This window comes from Haemaphysalis longicornis, unplaced genomic scaffold (assembly GCF_048455015.1).
Source record: "Haemaphysalis longicornis isolate Haplotype H1 unplaced genomic scaffold, Haemaphysalis longicornis Haplotype H1 scaffold_10, whole genome shotgun sequence".
NCBI classification, from domain to species: Eukaryota; Metazoa; Arthropoda; class Arachnida; order Ixodida; family Ixodidae; genus Haemaphysalis; species Haemaphysalis longicornis.
The window spans coordinates 5,786,013-5,808,922 of NW_027526204.1; the positions used below are offsets into that span (position 1 = coordinate 5,786,013).

General features: G+C 54.9%; 1 protein-coding gene across 1 annotated transcript in view; it reads left to right on the forward strand.

The window, feature by feature from the left end:
* LOC144157588 (uncharacterized) overlaps positions 1-22,679 on the forward strand; it is a 78,148-nt gene extending 55,469 nt beyond the window's left edge. Inside the window, exon 2 of the mRNA XM_077688429.1 lies at positions 22,087-22,679. Coding sequence (XP_077544555.1) covers positions 22,087-22,419 — 333 coding nt within the window. The 3' untranslated portion in view covers positions 22,420-22,679. The remainder of the gene's footprint in view (positions 1-22,086) is intronic.
* Positions 22,680-22,910: the final 231 nt, after the last annotated feature.

Consider the following 22,910-nt stretch of genomic DNA (forward strand, 5'->3'; position numbering starts at 1 on the left):
TCTGGACGTCTTCCCGGCTACAGTCGTCCTTCCCGGTTGCAACAACTGGTTAGCAGCGGTCGGATGACAACTTCGTGACACCTGGAGCCAGCGGTGCGAGACCCAACACCACGGACGTCAAGGCGGCTTCGGACTTCGCAGAATTCACGGCGGTCAAGGGTGAGTGCGGGACTTTTCTTCATTGAGTTTTACCAGGCTTCTGAGGATAGCTGGTAGGGCGTGTGTTTTTGTCGCGTGGGGTATTCGCGCAAAACATTTTTTGGAGCAGTGGGAAAGCAGTACTCTAGACCGGCCATGAATTTGAAAGCGTTGAAAAAACGGCAGTTGTTGGAGCTTGCAAAAGAGTTGCGCTTGGATGTTACAGACGCGCTGAGAAAGCCAGAGCTGATAGAGGCTATACTCGCTGTTGGGGCTGACGATGACGAGCTGTCTGAGTGCATTGAGCTGATCAATGGCAGCGAGACCGCTAAACGTCAGGCTGCAGAGGCTGAGCGCCAGCGTGAGGAACGCGAGGAAAAAAAGCGAGAACAGGAGCTCGAGAGGCAGAAACAGGAACAACAGGAGGAAAAGAGACGAGAGCATGAGAGACTCCTACTCGAGGAAGAGGAAAGAAAGCGACAGCATGAGCTGGAAATGAAGCGTCTAGAAGTCGAGGCGTCTCGACCTAGACGTCAGAGTGGCAGCAGCGTGCAGTCTGCGGCGACTGAGCGACCTACGTTGCGAATGTGTGACCTAATGCGACCCTACAAGGTAGGAGAAGACATCGGTCTTTTTTTGGTCAACTTCGAGCGTACGTGTGAGAGGGCCCAGTTTAGCCGAGACTCATGGCCGCAAAAGCTGCTTACGCTTTTGCCAGGTGAGGCATTCGACGTGATGGCCCACTTGCCAAAGGAGGAGGCGGAGGACTACCAGAAAGTCAAGTCTAGCCTCCTGCGTAAGTACAGGCTGTCAGCAGAGGCGTTTCGCCAGAAGTTCCGTGAAGCCGAGAAAGCTAGAGGCGAGTCGTACTCGGAGTTCGCCTACAAGCTGAGGGCAAACATGGAAGAGTGGCTCAAAGAGGCAGAGGCTTTCGGAGAGCACGACAAGGTAGTTGAGTGCTTCGGTCTTGAGCAGTTCTACCGCCGTCTACCAGAGAACCTGAGACTCTGGGTGCAAGATAGGCCAGGGGTAAGTACTGTGGATCAGGCAGCAAAGCTAGCCGACGAGTTTGTCGCACGTCGAGGTGCGCAGGGGCCGAAAGACGGCCAAAAAGAGTTCAGGCCGAGGCCTGATAAGTGGGGGCCGAAAGGCAGAGCTCCCTGGGAAGACGGTGGAGCAAGGGAAGTCGTTGTCGTGGATAGAGAAACTGGCCACGATAAAGAAGAGAGAGCAGCAGACGCTGAGGAGAAGCGCAGAAAGAAAGCTTTCGAAGCGCGCAGGCAGGCTGCGTGTTACAACTGCGGCGAGACGGGACATTTCGCTGCCAGTTGTAAGAAGGGAAAACTAGTATTTCACGTACTAGATCAGAGTGAGTACAGCAGGCAGTTTCTAGAGCCGTACGTACGCGAGCTAGTCGTCAATGGTAAACCGTGCCGAGTTCTTCGCGACTCCGCGGCGACGGTAGACACGGTCCATCCTTCGTACGTTGAACCGGATCAGCTAATGGGGCAGTGTGTTTGGGTGAAGCCAGCCGTAGGTGCACGAAACGTGTGTCTGTCGATTGCTAAGGTCAGCATCGGAGGTCCGTTTGGTGAACTTGTGACGCAGGCAGCAGTATTCCCACAACTACTTCCGGAGTACAAGTACCTATTCTCAAACAGGTCGGATCAGCTGTTAAGGGAAAAGGGGTACAATTTTGAGAAACTGCCGAGGAACGAACCAGCTGGGCTCGCTGCGAAGAGCTCGAGTAACGATAGGGTCGCCACCTCTGTGAGGAATGGCGAAACTCAGACAGAAAGCGATGATTGGGTATTTCCAGAGGCTCAAGACGGAGGGCAGCGTAAGTACACTGTGTGTAAGGCCCCTACGATGAGCGGAGATGTTTCATCGCCATGTTCGAAGTGCACTAATTCACGGGAATCCTTGAAAACGGCTGTCGACCCGAACGCGCGCAGTTCGCGGGCAACTGAGCCGTCTTTTGAGACAGGGCAGCCTAGGTGTAATGTGGTTCTGGCAGGAAGTAAGGAGAACGTAAACACGCTTCAGTCTTCGCGTGCCAAGGCTGTCGCTGAGAGCGCGAGGGACGACGAGGTAGTGACTGTAAGGAACTACCAGGTATCTAAAGAGCTCGTCGTGCCCGTTTCACTCTCCGCTGATGCTCCCGACGATAGGCCACCATCAGCTGAGCTAGTTGAGGTTCCGGTGTCGCCTGTGGCTGAACCGAAGTCGCCAACCGACCGGCCTAGAGGAGAGAACGCAAACGCGTTCCGGCGTTTGCTTGCCGAACGCGTTCGTAAAAAGGCGAGCGACCAGGAGGTAGCAAAAACTTCAGCGCGTAATTGTGGCGCGTGTTTCAGTGCGAGCAAAGCCGTGAGCTCGCGTCGTGTCGAGGGAACCCCGCCTAGAAGCAGTGCGCGCCTAACGTATGAACGGGGGAAAATCCCGCTCGATCCTCCGCGCGCTCGACCTTTGTCGAACAAGACGACCGGTGTCATTTCACGCGGTCACAGCAGCGTTGAGAGAACGGCTGCACCTAAAGTGCGGTACCGAAGGGGAAAAACTCAGGGCATTGACGAGAGCTCCAATCGCAGCTCTCGGCGCGAGAAGTGGCCTGTAGACGCCTGACTTTCTCAATTTCTTTGTTTTTCCTGAAGCAGGTCTCGCCCTTTACGATTACGTTTTTTTTGTGGGACATTTCCAATCACGCGAAATGTCACCTTTCAAGTTTGTGCACTTGTCTAAAGTACTGCTGGGCTAAAAATATAACTAGTGTAGTTAGTTATTAGCGTTTTTTTCGCCACTAAAAGCCTGGTAGATCTTCAGTGTGGATTTGTCGTCGCACTTGCCGGCGATGCGGTGGTGTCTTGCTGTGTTGTTCTGTTGCTTGCCTGACCAATCCAGAGACGTTCTTGGGGAGCCACTACTCGTCCAGTGATCGGCCCTGTGAAGCTCCAGCACGGTGTCGTACAGCCCCAGCCTGGAGTCGAGCGTCTGCTGAGCACTTCACTGCGAAAGCATCCCTCCGGACAACGGTTGCAGACCCTTATCCATCGGGATCTCGGACCTCCGGCGGAGAAGCTGTTACGAATCGGCCAACGCCACCGTATTTTCCCGCATCAGCCACCACGTGGGAATCGACCACGTGCGCCCGCGTGTCGGTGAATCGTACTTTCGTGTCTCGCCATGCCGGGTTAGTCACCTCGCTTTGCAACGCGCCTCCGGCGGCTGCCAGCGGCACGCCCAGGCATTCTTCACGACGTTCGCCACACCCTTCAGGCACCTGCGCGTCGGTGAGTCCCGCCTTGACATCCCCGGCTCAGACGCTTCGCTATCGGCGTGATCAAGATTCGATAGCGCGACCCTGGCACCTTTCAAAAACACTCTCTCCCCCCCTCTCGGACGCCACGTGGGGCGAATCCATGAATAACTCACGAACGATGGAAAGAGTGTGTGTGTCGGTGATGTTCGTGGCGTGTTACTCTTGGGGGCGTTTTTTGGGTATAAATAGAAGCAGCTCAAACGCTGATTTTCATTCCTCTCTGAGCAGCGAATCCATGCGGTCACTCTGCTCGTGTCCTGTATTGTAACCTCGCCCGTCAGGGCATTGTATGTTTTTTTGGCTTCGGCCCACCTCTCGCTATGAAGTAAACAGTTACGTTATCCTACTGCTCTGGACTTCTTCATGGCTGCAACAGCGGCTGGCCGCTCGCATCATACACGCTACCCATCGTATGTTGGAGGCAACGGAACTCGGATCGGCTGCAGGCGGCCACCACGGTCGCAACAGGGGCGAAGTTGCGGTTTTTGGGGACAGGAAAAAGAAAGGAAATGCACTGGTGATATTTTGAGCTCGGCAGAGAGCTCACCTGCATACAACCCAGTGAAGGCGAAGGGATGTACAGGGGGGGTGACCGAATAAAGTGTAGAAATACAGAAAGAGAGAGAGAGAAACGTATAAAGAGAGGTTAAAGAATAATAGATAGGGCTGTCAGTCCGGGCACATCAGTCAGTCGCTGCAGTCCGGGCTACAGCCGCTGCATGAGGCCGGCCACAGGTGCCTCCGGGAAGAGAGGGTCCTCTATGCCGGCGCTGGGAAGGCGTCGGCGCTGGAGCGCTCGGTGGAATTCTGCTGTGGGACCCGCGTGGTGGGAGCAGAAGCAGAGTAGGGGCTCGAGCGTCTCTGGTTCCAAACAATCCGCAAATCTAGGGGAGTCCTTGTGCCCGTGTCGGTGCATGTGCTCTGCCATATTGCAGCAGTCGAGCCGCATGTGGAGCAGCAGACAACGGGCGTCCCTGCTGATGCGTGCAGGCAACGGATGCGGCGCCAGGCCACTCACAACCCCAGGGTCGGGGTGCGTCGTCTGCACCATGCGGGCCCGGGTGGTGGAGGCCTCGTCGAAGGCGGTGGCCCTGGTGGCCCTCCTGGCTCAGGTGTCAGCGGCCTCGTTTCCCCGGATGCCACTGTGGCCCCGCAGCCAGTGGAGCCGCAGGTTCAGCCCCGGTAGGCCACAGTGTGCAGCTTGGGAACAAGGTAGCCCTCCAGGTAGCCGCTGCTGCCGGTGGGCTGGTCGGCTGCGTGCAGGCGTAGCAGGGCAGGCCTGGAGCGCGTGAAGATGACCACCACGGGGTGGTTCTGGGGACACCTCTTGAGGAGGAGGTCGGCAGCCAGGTGCAGCGCTGCCAGCTATGCTCACGTTGAGAAAGTGGGGATGGGCAGGCGGCAGCTCCGGCTGGCTCCCAGCTCGGGCACCACGCATGCAGCCGCCTCCTCGCAAGTGCTGTGCTTGACGGAGCCATCCGTGAACGGATGCAGGTAGCCGCTCAGCTCGTCCTGCAGCAGGGCGGTCACCTCGTGGCGGATGGCCTGGGGCGGTGTGCTCCACTTGTTGTGGACCTCGCGGAGAGTCGTGTTGATCTGCAGGGTCTTTCCGGTGTCTGGGGGTGGCGGCTCGAGGACGGGTCGGTTCGGCAACTCGAAGATTGTTAGCAGCGCTCCCATGTGCGAGTTGGGCCTGCTACGGAACCTCTGCTGGAGCGCAGCCCCGTCGCGTGTGGTCAGCAGGCGCTGGATGTGCCGCAGCCACGTCTGCAAAGCCCACATTTCGATGAGCCAGGTGCCCGCCTCGGTGTAAGTGCCCTCCACCAGAGACGTGGAGCCGAGGCCCAGGCAGAGGCGGACGGCATGGCGCTGGTCTACTCGAGCTCCTGCCAGCGTGGAGCACTGCTGCGGAGGCCATGCCGTTGAGCACGCGCTGCGCCACTTGGTGTGAGCCTCGAGCCAGAAGCTCCCGCACCCCTGGAGCAGCGTGTGCTGCGTGCACGGAGGACCTTGACAGCCGGCAGCCATGTGAGCCGGCAGTCGATGAGCAGACCCAGATGCATCAGGGTCAGCTGCCAGGGAAGAGGCTTTCCGTTGAGTGTGATGGATGGTGTTGCCCGTCGAGCCCCGCATCCTCCCGTGTGCAGCATAAGGGCCTGTGTTTTGGCCTCCGAGAGATGAGGGCCACGTTTCTCGAGGAAAACTTCAACTGCTCGCAGAGCCTTCTGGAGGCTCGCCTTGACTGTGTGGCCATGGGTCTAAAGTGGGACGTCGTATGCGTACACCGCCACCTCCACTGGGTTTCGCAAGCCCGCAGTCGGGAGAGGAGTCAGCACAAGGTTGAATAGAAACGGGCTCACTCCGGGCACTCGGGAGCGGACATCTTGAAGGCTACTCGTCGCCCGGCCGACCTTCACCCGCAGTGTCCGGTCACGCAGGAACGCCCGGATTAGTCTCGCAGGCACCCCACAATGCCCATGCCATGCATAGCCTAAAAATGGCCTCGTGGACGACCGTGTCGAAGGTCGACCGCATGTCCAGCAGGAGCAGAAAGGCCACCTCCTTGTCATGGCGGGCCTGTTCTAGCATGGAGATGGAACAGCCTGTTCCAGCATGTTCCAGCATGGAGACGACGTACTCCCTGGGGGACTTCATCTCCATGCTGGAACAGGCCCGCCATGACAAGGAGGTGGCCTTCCTGCTCCTGCTGGTCATGCGGTAATGCAGCGGTGCCACCTGAAGGTGCTTTCCAGCTCCCGGAAGACGCCACTGGGGTCCACGATCCACTCAAGGCGGCGGCGCTGCGCTCTCCATGACCTTCCCAGCAGCCGGCCTCAGCGGCACCGGCCGGGAGGACTCTGGTTTCGTCGGGGGCACGCCGACTGTGAAAGTCGGTGAGATAGCCACACGGTTCAGGGTGGCGGGAGGACATTGGTCTTTCAGACCCTATTAAACAGTCGTAGAACGGCTCCATCTGAGTCACGTCCAGGTTCCGCAGCATCTGGTACGTAACTATGGCGATAACGAGTGCTCTGCACCACTTGGGGCACGATTCAGGGCGGCTTGCAGCTCAAAGAGTGGGGTGTCCGTGGAGCAGAGGGACACCACTCTGCTCATGTGCGGTGGCTGGCGCCGCGTCCGTTGAGGCCGCAGGAACTAGAGGCTGGGGTTGAGCCACCCTGGCAAACTGGTCGGCGAACAGCTCCGCCAGGGCCCCCTCGGTGATGGCCAGGGATATAGCGACCGCGAGCAGGGGACACTGAATGGTGGTGGTAGGCCCCACCGGGGCCTTAAAGGGCCAGGCTCGCCCGTTTCCCCGCGAGAGTTCATGGGCGAACACAGCGACTACCAGATCTGCCTGCGACGCTGCCTTGCCCCTCGGCGGTATTCGGCGTCTGCTGGCCGGTACTCTGTACAGTACTTTCGGCGCTTGCTTCGCATGGCTTTCTGTTGTAGCTGGTTGCGGCGGGCCAGAAGCCGAAGCAGCTCTATGTCCGGGAGTGGCGGGAGAAACGTACCTCTCCCTGTACCGTTGCCTTGTCGGTGAGGACAAGGGAGAAGTCCAGGCACCGGGCCAACACGAATACTGTGAGGAAGTCAACTTCCGGGTCCTCAGTGCATTTGCTCGTTTTCTTGAGTAAGTCGACCCAGCTAGTGACTGCGTAAGCCCTTGTGTCGGCTTGCTTGCGGTGGTTCCCGGGTGTGACCAGTACGGGGCAGTGGTCTGAACCCACCTGCTGGTGGCGGTCTCCCAGGAATAGGGGCACCGCTGCTTCACCAGGGTTAGGTGATGACTGACTGCTGGACCACACCACGACGACGACAAGGGCGGACGGAAGTAGGGCTTCAGGTGTGGGCCACATGCAGTCCACAGGAGGTGGCGGCGTCCAGCAGCTCTCATCCCCTGCGGGTGGCTCGGTGACGCCGCCAGGCCGAAAATTGTGCGTTGAAGTCGCCGCACACTACAGCGTCCAACCGCAGGTTTGCGCACAGCTGCAACAGCGCAATGGCGTCCCATGGTTTCTGCGCCCGCATGTAGACACTGGTCACGGTGTTGTCCATTGTCCCCATGCGTAGCGCCACGGCAGCACACTCCATGGGACCATCAGTAACTGGGGCCTGTTGATGGTGCCCGCACATAGACCGCTGGCCGTGACTTGACTGGTGAATGGGTGGCGTCGTGTACAGTGTGCTGCTGCAAGTCCTCAGGAGGGAGCTAGTGGCGCCGAGAGGACACACGTAGCCAGGCAGGGGCTGGTGGTCACCTTAGACGTACACCTCCTGCAGTTCCAGCACGTCAAATGACTCCCGGGCAGGTGCCCAAACAGCTCCGCGCTGCGGTGGCCCAGGCTGTGGCAGTTCCACTGCAGGATGCGTGGCCGCTGTACTTTTCCACAGGGGACTCAGGAGGGCCGGGCGTCCATAGCTGCCATTCGTGCAGGGTCAGTGGTGGGCAGTTTGCCCACCAAGCTGTGAGCCAGGGCCAGAAGGACGGGCATCAGCTGCTCCGGGCCGGGAACTGCAAGCGGAAGGACTGGGGCTGAGGGTGGGGCGGGATGCTGGGAAGTGGATCGCCTGGCTCGCTGGTCTGCAGGCTGGGGCCGCTGGCCTCCCTAGGGGTACGCTGCTGCGTCTGTGGCCGACGCGTGACTGCTGCTGTGTGTTGCTCCGCTGGACCATCCCGGCGTAGCTGTGCTACACTTGTCGAAGTGATGCGTCGACCTCAGCACGTCGCTCTGGCTGCATTGCCTGGGCCACGCCCTGGCCACTCAGTGCTCGTGCTGCCATCGTGAGAAAGGGTAGTACATCATGCTCTGGCGGCCAACACAGTTGGAGCACCGGGGAACAGCTGCAGTGCACTGTTGTGAGTTGTGTCCTCCCCAACAACGCGCGCATGTCGCTGTTCCCTTGCAGCCGGGGGTCACATGGTCGAGTCTCCCAAATCGGCCGCACAGGTTAGGCCTGACAAGGCAGGCTCTCACAAGGAGTAGCAGCTTGTAGACATCCCCGAAGAGGGGCAGGACAGCTCCCTCAAAGTGTATCACCATTTCCCCACCGTGCTTCCGGGACACTTCACTTATAAGGTACACCCGATTTAATATTAGCCAATATCTCGGCTGACGTGAGTTGCGGGTCCACGCCGAAGTTCAAGCCTCTACTCGCACCGCGTTCGACGGGACGGTAGACGCGTACGGGTATACCACATATTGCCGCGAACCATGTATGGGTTTGTTTATTTATTGTTTGTTTTTACTGTCTGGCCACGCCCGGCTATGTTATCTGCGTTCCAAACGAAGCGCGTCTTTCCTTCTTTACTTTCATGCCGCACGGGCTATCACATTCAGATAAGCACACTGTTTCGTCCTAACGTCGCTAGCCCAGAATAATCTTCTGTGATCTACAATGTTCTGGATCTGAATCGACGGTTCCAGAAACACTTGCGCCGAAAGATAAAAGCCTGCAGAGCAGACGCCGTGGCATTTGATCTCCGACGCTCGCTTGAGTACGTCACTTTGCTGACTGCTGCTTCGCCACCCATGTATTATTTGAGTTGTTAGGGGAGCACAAGTTCGCTCCAATAGACGTGTTTTCCTTCAAGACAACTGCGTCATCTCTGGCTTCGTGACATCTGGTGGGTATGCACCGTTTATGACGACCTCTGCAAGGCGCCAGCCCAGTCCAACTAGAGCCAGCCTCCGATTGCAAGGATTGCCGCCCGAGTTCGGCCTCCTGCCAGAAAGACCAAAGACAACGACTGCTGCAACCACCACCATGGTGCAAGAACCTACGTCGCCAATCCTGCTGCAGCACCCCCAGGAACCGCCAACTTTCCGAGGAGCCCCCGCTGAAGACCCGGAGGAATGGTTGGAGAAGCTGGAGCGCTTGCGGATCTTCAACAGGTGGGAAGATGAAGAAACCTTCCGGCATGTTTTCTTTTACTTGGAGGATGCAGCTCGAACTTGGTTCGAGAACCACGAGAGCGCATTGACCAACTGGGCGCAATTCAAAGGCGAGTTCCTTAAGACCTTCACGACCGTGGTGAGAAACGAACGAGCTGCGCTTTTACTGGAAACTCGAACGCAACACCCAAACAAAGGAGTCATAATCTTCGTTGAGGAAATGAAGCGACTATTTCATCGCGCGGACCCGGATATGACGGAAGAAAAGAAACTGAGGTTTCTGATGCGAGGAGTAAAGCAAGAACTTTTTGCTCGCCTTGTCCGCAACCTCCCCAAATCGGTGGCCGAATCTGCGTCCGATGCGGCCGCCGTGGAGAAGGCGTTAGAAATTCGCACGAGGCAGTACGACCGTCCCATCAATGCGGTAGTTGCGGACACGATCGATGCCGGGGCTCTTAGCTCTAACACACTACGTGAGACAATCCGCACTGTCGTCAGGGAAGAACTACGGAAACTCTCCCCAACAACGCCGCAACCCCAAGTCACCTCTATGAGCGACGTGATCCGGGAAGAAATTCAACTCGCTTTGGGGACTTCTATGCCTTACGAAGTACCACGTGGGCCTCAAGCTATGACCTACTCCGCGGCTGTTCGATGACCCCGCCCTGCTCCGACCCTTCATCAAGAATTCCCGCCGTACCGCCGTCCACTGTCGCCCAACCGATCCCCTGCAGGCCAAAACCAGGCGCCGAGGAACACGGACGTATGGCGAACCGCCGATAATCGTCCGCTGTGCTACCACTGCTTAGAGGCCGTTCACATCTATCGTCGCTGCCCGTACAGGAGACTCGGACTGCGTGGTTTCTCCGTCAACGCCCCACGCCCCTGACCTGGCCAGCGCCCTACTGAGATCGACGAATACCTGTCCAACAGCAACCGAGGACCAGCCCGCTTCAACCGATTGCCGTCACCCTACCCATACCAGTCGCTCAACCACCATAGCAATGCTGATTTCCAACGTGGAAGGTCCCCCAGCCCAGGCGGGGGAAACTGAAAGCAGCAACTTCGGGAGGTAAAGTTGCACAACGGCGCAAAACTGAAAACCCCGCAACGACGCAGCGACTCGCTGAAGACCCTGATTCACGACATGCCCCGACCCCGACGACACAATCTAACCCTCCCCCGAATCGACGACGCCCTCGACCACCTCTGCCACGCGAAGTACTTCTCATCGATGGACCTGAAGACCGCCTACTGGCAAATTGAAGTGGACGAGAGAGACCGAGAGAAGACTGCATTTATAACCCCAGACGGCCTATACGAGTTCAAGGTGATGCCGTTTGGGCTGTGCACAGCACCAGCGACGTTTCAAAGAGTCATGGACACGGTGCTAGCTGGCCTAAAGTGGCACACCTGCCTTGTATACCTCGACGATGTTGTGATATTCTCCCGGACTTTCGACGAACACTTCGCAAGGTTTCAGTCTGTACTCGAGGCCATCCGTACGTCGGGGTTAACGCTGAAGCCTGGAAAGTGCCGCTTCGCGTACGAGGAACTCAAGTTTTTGGGCCATGTCGTCAACGGTGCGGGAGTCCAGCCTGATCCGGCGAAAACTTCCGCCTTAGCGAACTTCCCAAGACCGAAAGATAAGCAGGGCGTGCGGAGATTTCTCGGACTATGCGCATACTACAGGCGCTTCGTCGCAAACTTCGCCCGCATTGCAGAGCCACTCACCCGCTTGACGAAAGATAGCACCCCTTTCAGCTGGCTGGGAAAATGCGCAAGAAACAGCTTTCTGCGAGCTGCAACAATGCCTGCAAAGCCCGCCTGTGCTCGCGCGTTTCGACGAAAACGCCGAAACGGAAATGCACACGGACGCCAGTGATATAGGCTTTGGTGCCATCCTCGTACTAAAGCAAAGCGGGTGCGAGAAAGTAATCGCCTATGCCAGCCGTGGTCTGTCCAAGGACGAAACAAACTACTCAGCCTCTGAGAAAGAGTCCCTCGCGATTACATGGGCCATTTCAAAATTTCGCACATACGTGTATGGAAGACCATTTAAGGTTGCGACCGACCACCATGCGCTGTGTTGGCTCGCCAATTTGAAAGACCCCTCTGGCCGTCTTGGTAGGTGGAGCTTGCGCCTGCAAGAATTCGACGTTACAGTGGTCTATAAATCCCGGAGGAAACACTCCGATACCGACTGCCTGTCCCGTGCCCCCGTCGACCCACCACCACAAGACTCCGATGAAGACAGCGCGTTCTTCAGAGTCGTGACTGAGAGCGACCTGTCCGCCCAGCAGCGTGCCGACCCCGATCTACGCGTCATGATCGACTACCTCCAAGGATGCAACGTCGCCGTGCCCAGAGCCTTCAAACGCAACTTACCTGCCTTCAGCCTGAAAAACTCCGTCCTCGTGAAGAAGAATTTCAGCGCAGGAACGAGAGCGAATTATTTTCTTGTCATCCCGGCAGATCTTCGTGACGAACTTTTGGAAGCGTGCCACGACGACTCGTCTTCCGGACATCTCGGCAAAGCTCGCACAATTGGAAAAATCAAGATTATGTACTACTGGCCCGGCCTTGCATCCGACATCACCCACTACGTCCGAAGCTGCCGTGACTGCCAGAGACGAAAAACGCCACCGACGAGACCCGCCGGACTTCTGCAGCCGATCGGCGTCCCATCTAGGCCATTCCAACAGATTGGAATGGACCTTCTGGGCCCGTTCCCTAGATCCCGATCCGAGAACAAGTGGATTGTTGTAGCGACAGACTACATGACGCGCTACACAGAGACCGCCGCTCTTCCGAGGGGGACTGCACAAGAAGTCGCAATGTTCTTCATAAGCCAAGTTGTGCTGCGACATGGAGCCCCAGAGGTCCTGATCACAGACCGCGGAACGGCCTTTACTGCGGAGCTGATGCAAGGGATATTGCGCTACAGCAACACGGATCACCGAAGAACGACGGCGTACCACCCCCAAACTAACGGACTAACGGAACGCCTGAACAAGACAATCGCGGATATGCTGTCAATGTACGTCGACGTTGAACATAGGACTTGGGACGAAGTGCTCCCGTATGTCACCTTCGCGTACAACACGGCTATCCAGGAAACTACACAGATGACGCCGTTCGAGCTTGTCTACGGAAGACAGCCGACTACGATGCTCAACGCCATGCTTCCGCACGTAGAAGACGACGAACTCAACGCCGACGTCCAAGCATACCTTCAGCGTGCGGAGGAGGCTCGCCAGCTAACTAGACTTCGTACAACCGACCAGCAGCTGGTGGATGCCGGGCGCTACAACCTTCGACGCCGAGATACCGAGTACCACCCTGGGGATCGTATGTGGGTTTGGACTCCCATCCGTCGATGCGGACTAAGTGAGAAGCTTCTGCGACGGTATTTCTGACCCTACCAGATTCTACGACGTGTCGGCCAACTTACGTACGTGGTGATCCCCGATGGTGATTCCAGAACATCACGACGACGCACGCGGCCCGAAGTCGTCCACGTGGTTCGCTTGAAGCCTTACTATGCAAGATGACGGACTTTTTTTTTTAATGCAGAGCATTTCAGTAACTCACGATGTCACCCGCGTTGTCCCGTCGTAGTCCGCACCGTCGTTGTCCGCACCCCTCCCCCTACACTAACCCGCCGCGGTGGCTCAGTGGCTAAGGCGTTGCGCTGCTGAGCACGAGGTCGCGGGTTCGATTCCCGGCCGCGGCGGCCGCTTTTCTGATGGAGGCGAAAAGCAAAAACGCCCGTGTGTACGAGATTTCGGCGCACGATAAAGATCCCCAGGTGGTCAAAATTAATCCGGAGCCCTCCACTACGGCGCGCCTCATCGTCTGCGTTGCGTCGGCGCGTTAAACCCTACAAATCAATCAATCCCCCTACACTATATAAAGGAAAATACTATCCGGCGCCAGGTTTCGATCCCTCGACCCTGCGGGCGGAGCGCAATGTACATGGTGCTCTACCCACTGCGCCACAAAGCCGACACAGAATGGGACGCTACGAACGCGCCTTATATCGTTGACTCATTCAAATTACTGCTGACGAGCGCTCTCTCGTCAGCAGTTGCCACAAGTGCAACAACATTAACGTCACGCAAACTACTTAACGTCGTGCGCCCCCGGAAATGCTCTGCATTTGATCGTGCCCCTCGCGAGGGGGATGTTTCACTGCGTCGCCATACGAACGCTTTAGTTTCAGTTTTTTTCTCCGTCCTTCCTGCATTTGTCTGCTCGGTCGGTCAATTTCGGTGAGCAGACGAAATTGAAGAGCCCGCGGTAGCGGCGCGATGGGGTCACGTGGTGCAGTGACGCCTGGGCCGACTTCGATTTTGTTGTTTGTTCGGACAGTCTTTTGTTTTAGCATCGGGTCGATGCACTCTCAGAGGGGGGGTAATGCCGCGAACCATGAATGGGTTTGTTTATTTATTGTTTGTTTTTACTGCCTGGCCACGCCCAGCTGTGTTATCTGCGTTCCAAACGAAGCGCGTCTTTCATTCTTTACTTTCATGCCGCACGGGCTATCACATTCAGATAAGCACACTGTTTCGTCCTAACGTCGCTAGCCCACAATAATCTTCTGTGATCTACAATGTTCTGGATCTGAATTGACGGTTCCAGAAACACTTGCGCCGAATGATAAAAGCCTGCAGAGCAGACGCCGTGGCATTCGATCTCCGACGCTCGCTTGAGTACGTCACTTTGCTGACTGCTGCTTCGCCGCCCGTGTATTCTTTGAGTTGTTAGGGGAGCACAAGTTCGCTCCAATAAACGTGTTTTCCTTCAAGACAACTGCGTCGTCTCTGGCTTCGTGACAATATTGTCTGTGTTGCCAACAGTGAACACAGGCACTCAGCAGTTTCGGCGTCGGCGGCAACAACGTTTAGGCGAGTGTCCATCCTCACTTGGATACACAGGTGACATCGGCCAAATTACGGGCGACTGCCTCCCTTGATACCGCAGAAAGGAGGTAGGATGGTCAGTGGAGCGGGACAGGCCGATATTGAAGGCAGGTTTGTGTATCGGTCGTATTCCAGCAAGCGTCCGCGTTTTGCGGCGGTGCGACTTCGAGATCTAGTGTGTCCACTGGCCCTCCATGTCGTCCAGAAAAGGTCGGAGTTGTATAGCCCTTCTGTTTGGATCCCCGTGGCTGCAAACTTTATTGGCGTGATCACGCACTGCGCTGTATCTTCATCTTCTTCCTCGGCCAGAAGAGCGGACGCGGCCACCACTCTGTCACGCAGCTCAGCGGCACGTTCGGCAAACCTCACGAGATCGTTGACGAGCGCGGCACCGTCCGGCGAGGTAGAAGCGGCACCATCATACGATGCAGAAGCTTCTCCGCAGCAGCGGCCTTTGCAACCTATCTATTGGAGGCAGCAAGGAGCTCGTAATGCGCAGGGGAGCTCACGTGGAAGCGCGACTTGACCTTCGTGCTTTGCTGATCTGTGTAGCCTGGGGCGTTGCCAACCCTGGCTCAGCATCGATTGTGTGGTTGCGGTGCTTGGGGGCCCGCGCATTGGCCGCCATCTCATGGTTCACGATCAAAATGTTACCAGCTCCATTCTCGTTGTAGTCTCGCTCGGCTCCGGAACCGCCTGCGATGTATCGGCCGCGGCGGCGCTGCAGGCGCTCATCGGCGTCTTCGCATGTTCACATCGCTCCATGGAAATATCGGCGTTTTCGCGGATGTTCCGCCCACTACGACCCAAAAGTGCTTTGCATCAACTCCGCTACGGACTCAGTGACAATTTTCAAGCAAGTGGGACGCCTATTTATCAATTTGAGGGACAGTGAAGTTCAACACACGTTGGTGAGGGAGCTAGGCCTGTTAGGCCTACCTCCATTTCGCCTGGTCGCTGCACCTACGGGAAGGCGCACTGCGCTCGCGCCCGCCACCACATCAATTATGCCGACAAAGTACGTTCAAGACGAGGAAGGATGGTTGCGCAGGCCTGTCCGTACCTCCGTGAGTCCGATACCCATCACCAAATCTATATTACGAACGACTGCGGGACTCAGTCTACCGAAGCGCAACCCTAGCGACTTTCACGCCGTACTTAGCCTAGCACCAAAGCTGACGCCTGCTGAGGCCCGCCAAGTCACCGTAAAGATAGGGGGTGACGAAAACCTTGCCATAATCCCCAGCGAGAACGGGAATCTGACGGAGAAGCTCAAAAAGCTCACGAAGGAGGAAGCACCCACACCATCTCGATTTATGAATCCAGCCCAGAAAATTACTATAGTAGAATGGACAATGGGCTAGTTTGTAGCTGTTTATCTTGAGGGTGGAAGCGCTCGCACAACAGGGGCAAAAGGTAGAAAACAGAGACGACACGGCGCTAACTCGCAACTATTTATTTATTGAAATAAACACAAATATATACTTGAACATCTCACGCGGTGCGTCAATCTCGCCCAAGATAAACCCATGAAGCTTACGTTTTACATGAGTCACATACCGGTGTACACGCGACAATCGAATGGCACAGGAATAAAACAGCAACACCATATCATATCAAGACCCCTACGATCGCAACGATTTGCACAGATAAACATATTCTTTGTCTGGTAAAAAAATTGACGAGGCGCTAACACATCTATCTCCAGACCGTTTAATGTGAAATGCTTCTATCAGCGCTCGAGTGGTTTTATCTCGATTCCGAGACAAAACTGTGGTATCACTGAAGATGGGCGAACACCCATGCGTGGTGCACTGTTCCCATAGTTGGGAGCCCTGCCTTGATTTTTCTCTGTTTTTGTGTTCTCACTGTTTTTGTGTTCTTGCAGACGTATGTTTAAGCATCGTCCGGTTTGTCCTACATACATGTGGCCACATGTCATCGGCCAAGCGTGCCAAGTGAACCATTCTTCCCCCTTTGTGCGGTGTGCAACGTGTGTTGTGTATCTGATACCGATGGGCCATCAGTTACACCACTACACACGACCCCCACCCAAAGGAAGCAGCTAGGTCATACAGGCACATATTTATGCACACCAAGCCCAAGGCAGACACAGTTTACAGGGTACTTACTCAGGCAAGATCCCCAGTAACGCCACCCCAACCCCAGGAAATGGAAACACACCCGGCCACTACAGCCACTACACCACTAGTATAAACCGAAAACCACAATATGGAAATGCACACAGCCCCTAGCAATGTCAAAATGCCGCCAAAGTCCAAACGACGCAGATCGCTAACATCAGACTCCACAGCAGAAATGGTCTACCTCAAAATAGTTACAGCTCATAGCGCAAAAGCTAATTGAATTAGAGCAGACCATAGAAAACGCAACACAAAAGGGAATCGACGCCCTCATCCCAGTGATTGTGCAAAAGGTTATCGCAATCCTGACTCCCCTCATAATAATACAAAACCCGACGCATCTGCAAAGCCTCACAGTGGACAAAGAAGCCAACCATGCCTAAAAAAATTGTAATATGGCAATGGAATCGCCGAAGTTTCCGGAACAAGAAAGGAGCACTACACTAGTACATACAAGCCCAAAACGACAATCCGGACATCATTTTACTTCAAGAGCCAGGCAAGAAACCACAACTTACTGGGTACATAACCTATCACAACAATGACACATTTGCCACCCTTGCCACAAAACACTTGCATCTCGATGTAATACAAGAAACCGAGCAGGGACACACACTTCTGCGACGCAACCAGCAGTGTGATACAAGCAGTGGCAACATATGTAGCCCACCAAAAGGGAAAGTGCATCCTGCCAAACATGCAATCAAAGTAGCAGCTGGGAAAAAAATGGCAGTATCTCCACTCTGTGGATGATGGCGAGGGTGCGGAGTACGGGGGCTCTTAATGACATTGAAGTTGCGCCCCGAGTGACATCTGATTTGCGCCCCGACCGTCATAACATTTGAACCGTGAGTTTCACCTTGATTATTCCCTAAATTAAACTACAACTCACGGCTCAAATTTAATTACGCTTTATTTTCGTTTGATGATGGTGTGCGCACGGATGGACGCGGACGCACATTGGGAGGTCCTAAGGTACTCCAATACCGCTACAGGCGAGGGAGTGAGCCGTTTCACTCTTGGGTACTAACTCGCAGTCGTAGCCGAATGGGTAAGACGACCGACGCTAACTCTGTCTTGTCTACTAGACACAGGCTCGAATCCTACCGGTGCCTGTGTGATTTTTTGCGATTGTAAATGCTATCCGCACGGACGCGGACAGACGTTGTGTGGTCCTAAGGTAGTCCGCACCTAAAAAATGTGCCACCTTTTAGCTGGGGACTTCAATGCTGAACACAAAGCTTGGGGATACAAAAGAAACTCGCCAAAAGGTCTACAGATGTACAACCTCATGCAGGAAGCACGATTTCCACTCATAAATGACATCGCAGAACCCACAAGAACAGGCAACTCGGCTGAAAAGGATAGCAACCCAGACCTTAATTTCTGCAAGGGACACCTGCAAGCCAAGTGGACGAACACGCATAACACTTTAACAAATAATCACGCAATTATACAAATAAAATTGGTCATACGAGTGGCCAAAAGGCAAACCAAACATGGTATCAGAGATTGGCATCCAATACGCATGGAACAGCCGACTGTTCAGGCAAGAAATGTATTACAATGAGCACAACAGCTAACAATGAGCACAACAGTCAAGAAACAGCACACAAAGTACCTGCAACAACACGTGGATCAGCCAAGCGCTGGAAACCACGTTTTACACCTTTGGGAGGCAAGACTATGAATCACAAAGAGATGGAAAAAGCACAAAACTAACCGCAGGCTGAAGGCGCGCATTGATAGAATAAACAAAGGGATACAAGAGTACTCAGAACAACTCACCCGAGAACAATGGCACGAGACGTACGAGAAACTGAATGGTACCCTAAATCTAACCCGCACCTGGAGCCTTGTAAGAGTACTCATAGAGCCCAGCAAAAGCAATACCATGAATAACCACAAGATCTTGCAGCTCCTGCACACGTACAAGGACAACGACGCACAACTCCCGCAAGATTTACAAAGCACGTACATCCTAGCACGACAACAACCTGCCTACAAAGAGTACGAAAAACCCACCAAGAATGACATCCATTAACCATTTACGTTGGTTGAACTTCAAAGGGTCATTCACGGAATGGGAGGAAATAAAGCACCAGTGCCTGATCAGCTAACAACAGCCCAAATTAGGAACCTTTCTAAGGCACATCAGGAATTCCTGCTCGAAATCAAAAACAGGCATAAGTACTAGGCACAGTGCCAACAAAATAGAAGAGTGCGAAAGTCACCTTCATCCCAAAACCGGGAAAAGACATCGCCATACAGCCACCTAGGCCAACCGCCCTGATATCGAATGCTGGAAAGATCACAAAAAGAATGGTACTGGACAGGCTACAAAAGCACATAGAGCAACAAAACATTCTGCCACACAATATCGTTGGATGCAGAGCTCACCTACCTACGCAGGGTGGCTTACTTGTATTATACAATGAAACATATCAGGACGTTAGCATAGCTCAGCTCAAATCAATTCTGGCCATAGGCCGGAAGTTAGCCAAGAGTGGTTGCGGGCAACGCATGTACAATTATGTCAGAAGTTTACTGGAGGTTCGAATGTACACATATCACATGGGAGAAATCAAATTACAACAATTACAACACCCACAACAGGGAATTCCACAAGGCTCTGTACATTCACCAACACTCTTCAACCTTGCTATGCTCAGGATATACAGAGCCATGCAGATAATTGGAAATATCGGACACATGATATACGCCGATGACATTACATTGTGGGTTAAAACATACAGGCTACGTTACCACAGGCAGTCGATAACGTCAGTAAGTCAGAACAAATTGGACTACAGTGTTCACCTGGAAAAGTCGAAGCTACTTCTCCTACATAACCCAAGATGGAAGCGTCCACCCATTGTCATTAAAAACCTAAACGTCTCAATTCCTTGCAAAGTTAATCAGGGTACTTGGACACCCCATTCAAAGCGACGGGGGAGACCATGCCACAACTCAGCACGTACATCGGCAAGGAGAACAAGTCCTGAACATGGTGTGCAGAATCATGAACAGAGAAAATAGACTAAGGGACGAAGACCTTCTACGACTACGGGATGCACTCCTTATTTCACGAATAAGGTACCATGCAGCATACACCAACTTCACTAAACTCGGCAAGAAAGAATTAGCGCTCTGATTAGGAAGGTGACGAAGATTGCGCTAGGCATTCCGACCAACGGCTGCACCAAGCGACTTCTTGAGACAGGAACGCACAATATGCTGCAGGAGATCATAGCTGTCCCCAGTTACAACCAGGTCCTCAGACTCTAAGCAACAGTTCCAGGGCAACAAAGTGTCAGAGTCTAGAGTACACACCGCAGCAGCCTATTACAGGACTGGAACGTCTAAACCCATGTACAGCCAACCTGCTGAAAGTTGCAACCTTACCGAGACACATGCATTGCCAAAGCAATGAGGTCAGAAGGAGCACCCGAGCCAAATATCTGGATAAACAAGCCGCTGCAGACCAATTCAACAACCAGGTATTCGCAGATGCAGCAGTAGCAGACACAGCAGCAAGTATAGCATATGCTGACCTCAAAGGAAAATTGGAGTACCAGCAGCGCATCCCCCCTATGGAACCCGTCTGGGCTGAACTCACAGCCATCGCCACTGCCGTTGCCCACACATCCAGCCACACGAAGCGCACGTACATATCCACAGACTCAAAAAGCGCCCGTCACCAACTGTTAAGCATGGAACTGCCACGATCCATAGCTACGGCCATCAACAACAGCATCAAGGACGCTGTAACAGTGTACTGGATACCTGGGTCCGAAGGAGCGGCAGGTAACGAAAAAGCTAATCAGCTGGCCCGAGAAGCCGCCTCGCGGGCTCCTGCCCACGTGGAACCAAATCTAACGCTCATGGTCGCGACAGCACCTAAATCAAAGGACTACTCAACGGGAAGGAGGGAACTACCACAGCTCACTGACACACTCCCAAGACAACAAGCAACCTTGATAAGACAAGCTCGGATAGACACCTTCTACACTCCAGCTAGACTACATAACATGTGGGGAGATGCTAACACACCACCCCCTACTTGCTCCACATGTAGCGTCATACTAGACGAAGATCACATCCTCTGGAACTGCACAGCCATACACAACACTACAAACACACCCCACAAAGGATGGCTGGCCGCAACAAGCACCACCGAAGAACAAAGCAACTAGCGGCGTACATCCAGCAGCGGCTTGAAGACATCACCAGAGGTCCTCTGGAATGTGAGGGATAAGCAGGCCTGCGTGCATGTATTTCATAAAAGCTTTTCTCTCTCTCTCTCTCTCTCTCTCTCTCTCTCTGTCGGCCGCATTTTTTGGCGACGCAGAATCCATGCTGACCACCCGGTCGTCACCATCGGCGTCTGGAGGGCTCTGCTGAATGCATGTCTATACTTTCACAGTGGCAGCCAGCTATCGCCAGGGAGGTCGTGGCCGTCGCCGACACACCACCAAGCGGTGCAGGTGTCTTGCCATGAGCTTGACGCAGCTCAGTGGCGTGTGCCTACGTGGCCAGAATATCACTGCACCCGGCTGCGAGAAGTTGTAGGCTGCGCGCACATTCGATGATGCTGGCTCAGCGGTGTTGCATCACTTGACGGCGTACCTAACGCACGAATGTAGTCATTTTTGGCAGGGTGTGGCTGGGCAAACTTGCTCCTTCACTCGTCACGCCGGTGCCCCGAAGGTGAACTTCTTCGGTGGCACGAGGGGTTTCTTCGGCGGCAAGAGCAAGTGCTTCGGCCGAAAGATGCATCAGCGGCACGTGGCGATGGCGGTGACCGCGCCGTTGCCATGGCGCCAAATTCACACTCCTTACGCTTTGCGAGTCCCGGAAATGACCACGTCTTCCTAGGCGCGGTTCGCAATGTATAATCGATTATATACGACAAATGATGACTCACAATGATCCAGGAGACTTGCGAAACAGCTTAGGTCACATGGTCGGTGGACGGGTACGATGAGCATAGATCGCAGAGCTCGGCGTTGGACCGTCTCCTCAGGAGACGCCTCCTAGCGGCCGAAGCGAAGCGAGCGCAAAGCTATGCCCAGCAGCGCAAGAAGTTACTAGGCAACGCGAGTTGACGTTATCGCTCCGTGAGGCTTTTGTTCCGACGGGCGGGCAACGCTCGGCTTAAACAACTCTGCTGTTAAAAGACCTACACAAGCGTGCTTCTAGGGAGGTCTTCTAGGCCTTCCAACACGCCGAACGTTACCTTTAGTCGCTTTACACCTGCAGGGATACCACTCTGCCCCGTCCGTCTCCCGGTAAACTCTCCTTCTCCCTCACTCAATTCTACCCTACACGAAAAGAATCTATGGCGACAGATACAGACACGCTCTCTAACCAACGGAGCGCCCTGCGCTCGCGCACATTGCATTGCCCCCTCCGTATACATCAGCCCCTTCTGCACCCCTTGCGGCCAGTACTATAACACCCCCAGGCCATCTGGGACTGCCACGCTTTCCCCCATTCCCATAAAATACCCTCCCGCTTCACGGTTGTCTGCGGTCACGCGCTCAGATGCGCCGACCCAGCGAGCCTCGTAGACCGGTCTACGTATATGCCGTTCCCCAACGTGGTGGGCCGGTGTAGCCATGATGCAGGCCAATGCACGTCTTCTCTCTTTCTCGCAGACTCCGTTTTTGCTGCCTGCAGGCCTCCCTCTTCTCCTGCTGGTGCTGTCGGCTGTTCCCGTGGCTCGTGCCGCTGCAGCCGTGCCCGGCTGGTGGGCTGCTGTCGGACCTGGAGCGCCGGAGTTGCAGCGGCGCTCACCGATCCAGGACCAGGCTCCTTTTGTGGCTTCCGTGCCCCCCGAGGACTTGTGCCCGTCCGATGCGGCAATCCGCGACCTGTGTCAGCAGTGCGCCAAGGTCACCAAGGATCCCAAGGCGTTCCGCATGTGCTGCAGCAACACGCGCGAGGCGCGGGCCTGGTGCGCCAGCTTCCTTGACTTCGGGCTCAACTGAGGGAAGGGCACACGCCGATCGGATCGACCTCCATTCACCGATTGTTGCCTTGACCACACTGTATGGCGCCGGGTTGACTTTAGGGCTTTTAGGTATTCTCGGGTGATTTTGAGTTCCAAAATTAACAGTAAACAAGTCGCTCCTAAGACGTTGCAAACAGTTCTCGCTTGTCTTGTGCGGTTTCTTGGACACTTTGTTGGAATTCAGCGGCAATGCAAGTAGGCGTCATTTTTCAGTGTTGTAGTGTTTTTATACGGCTGTTGCGGGTCAGTGTATCGCTTCTTCTACTGGGGCGGTGCCTGTAAGGGTGAGCTCTGCCACCGGATAAAAAAAATAAGACTGACGATGTGGCGGGTGTTTATTATCCGACGTACTCGCCGGTTGTGTTACAGACGCGGGTACTCCACCTTTTCGTAACCGCTTGCTTGATGCGGTGGTGCTGAATAACAGTTCAGCACATGCTTCCCGGAGCGCATCAGTGTACCGCACGT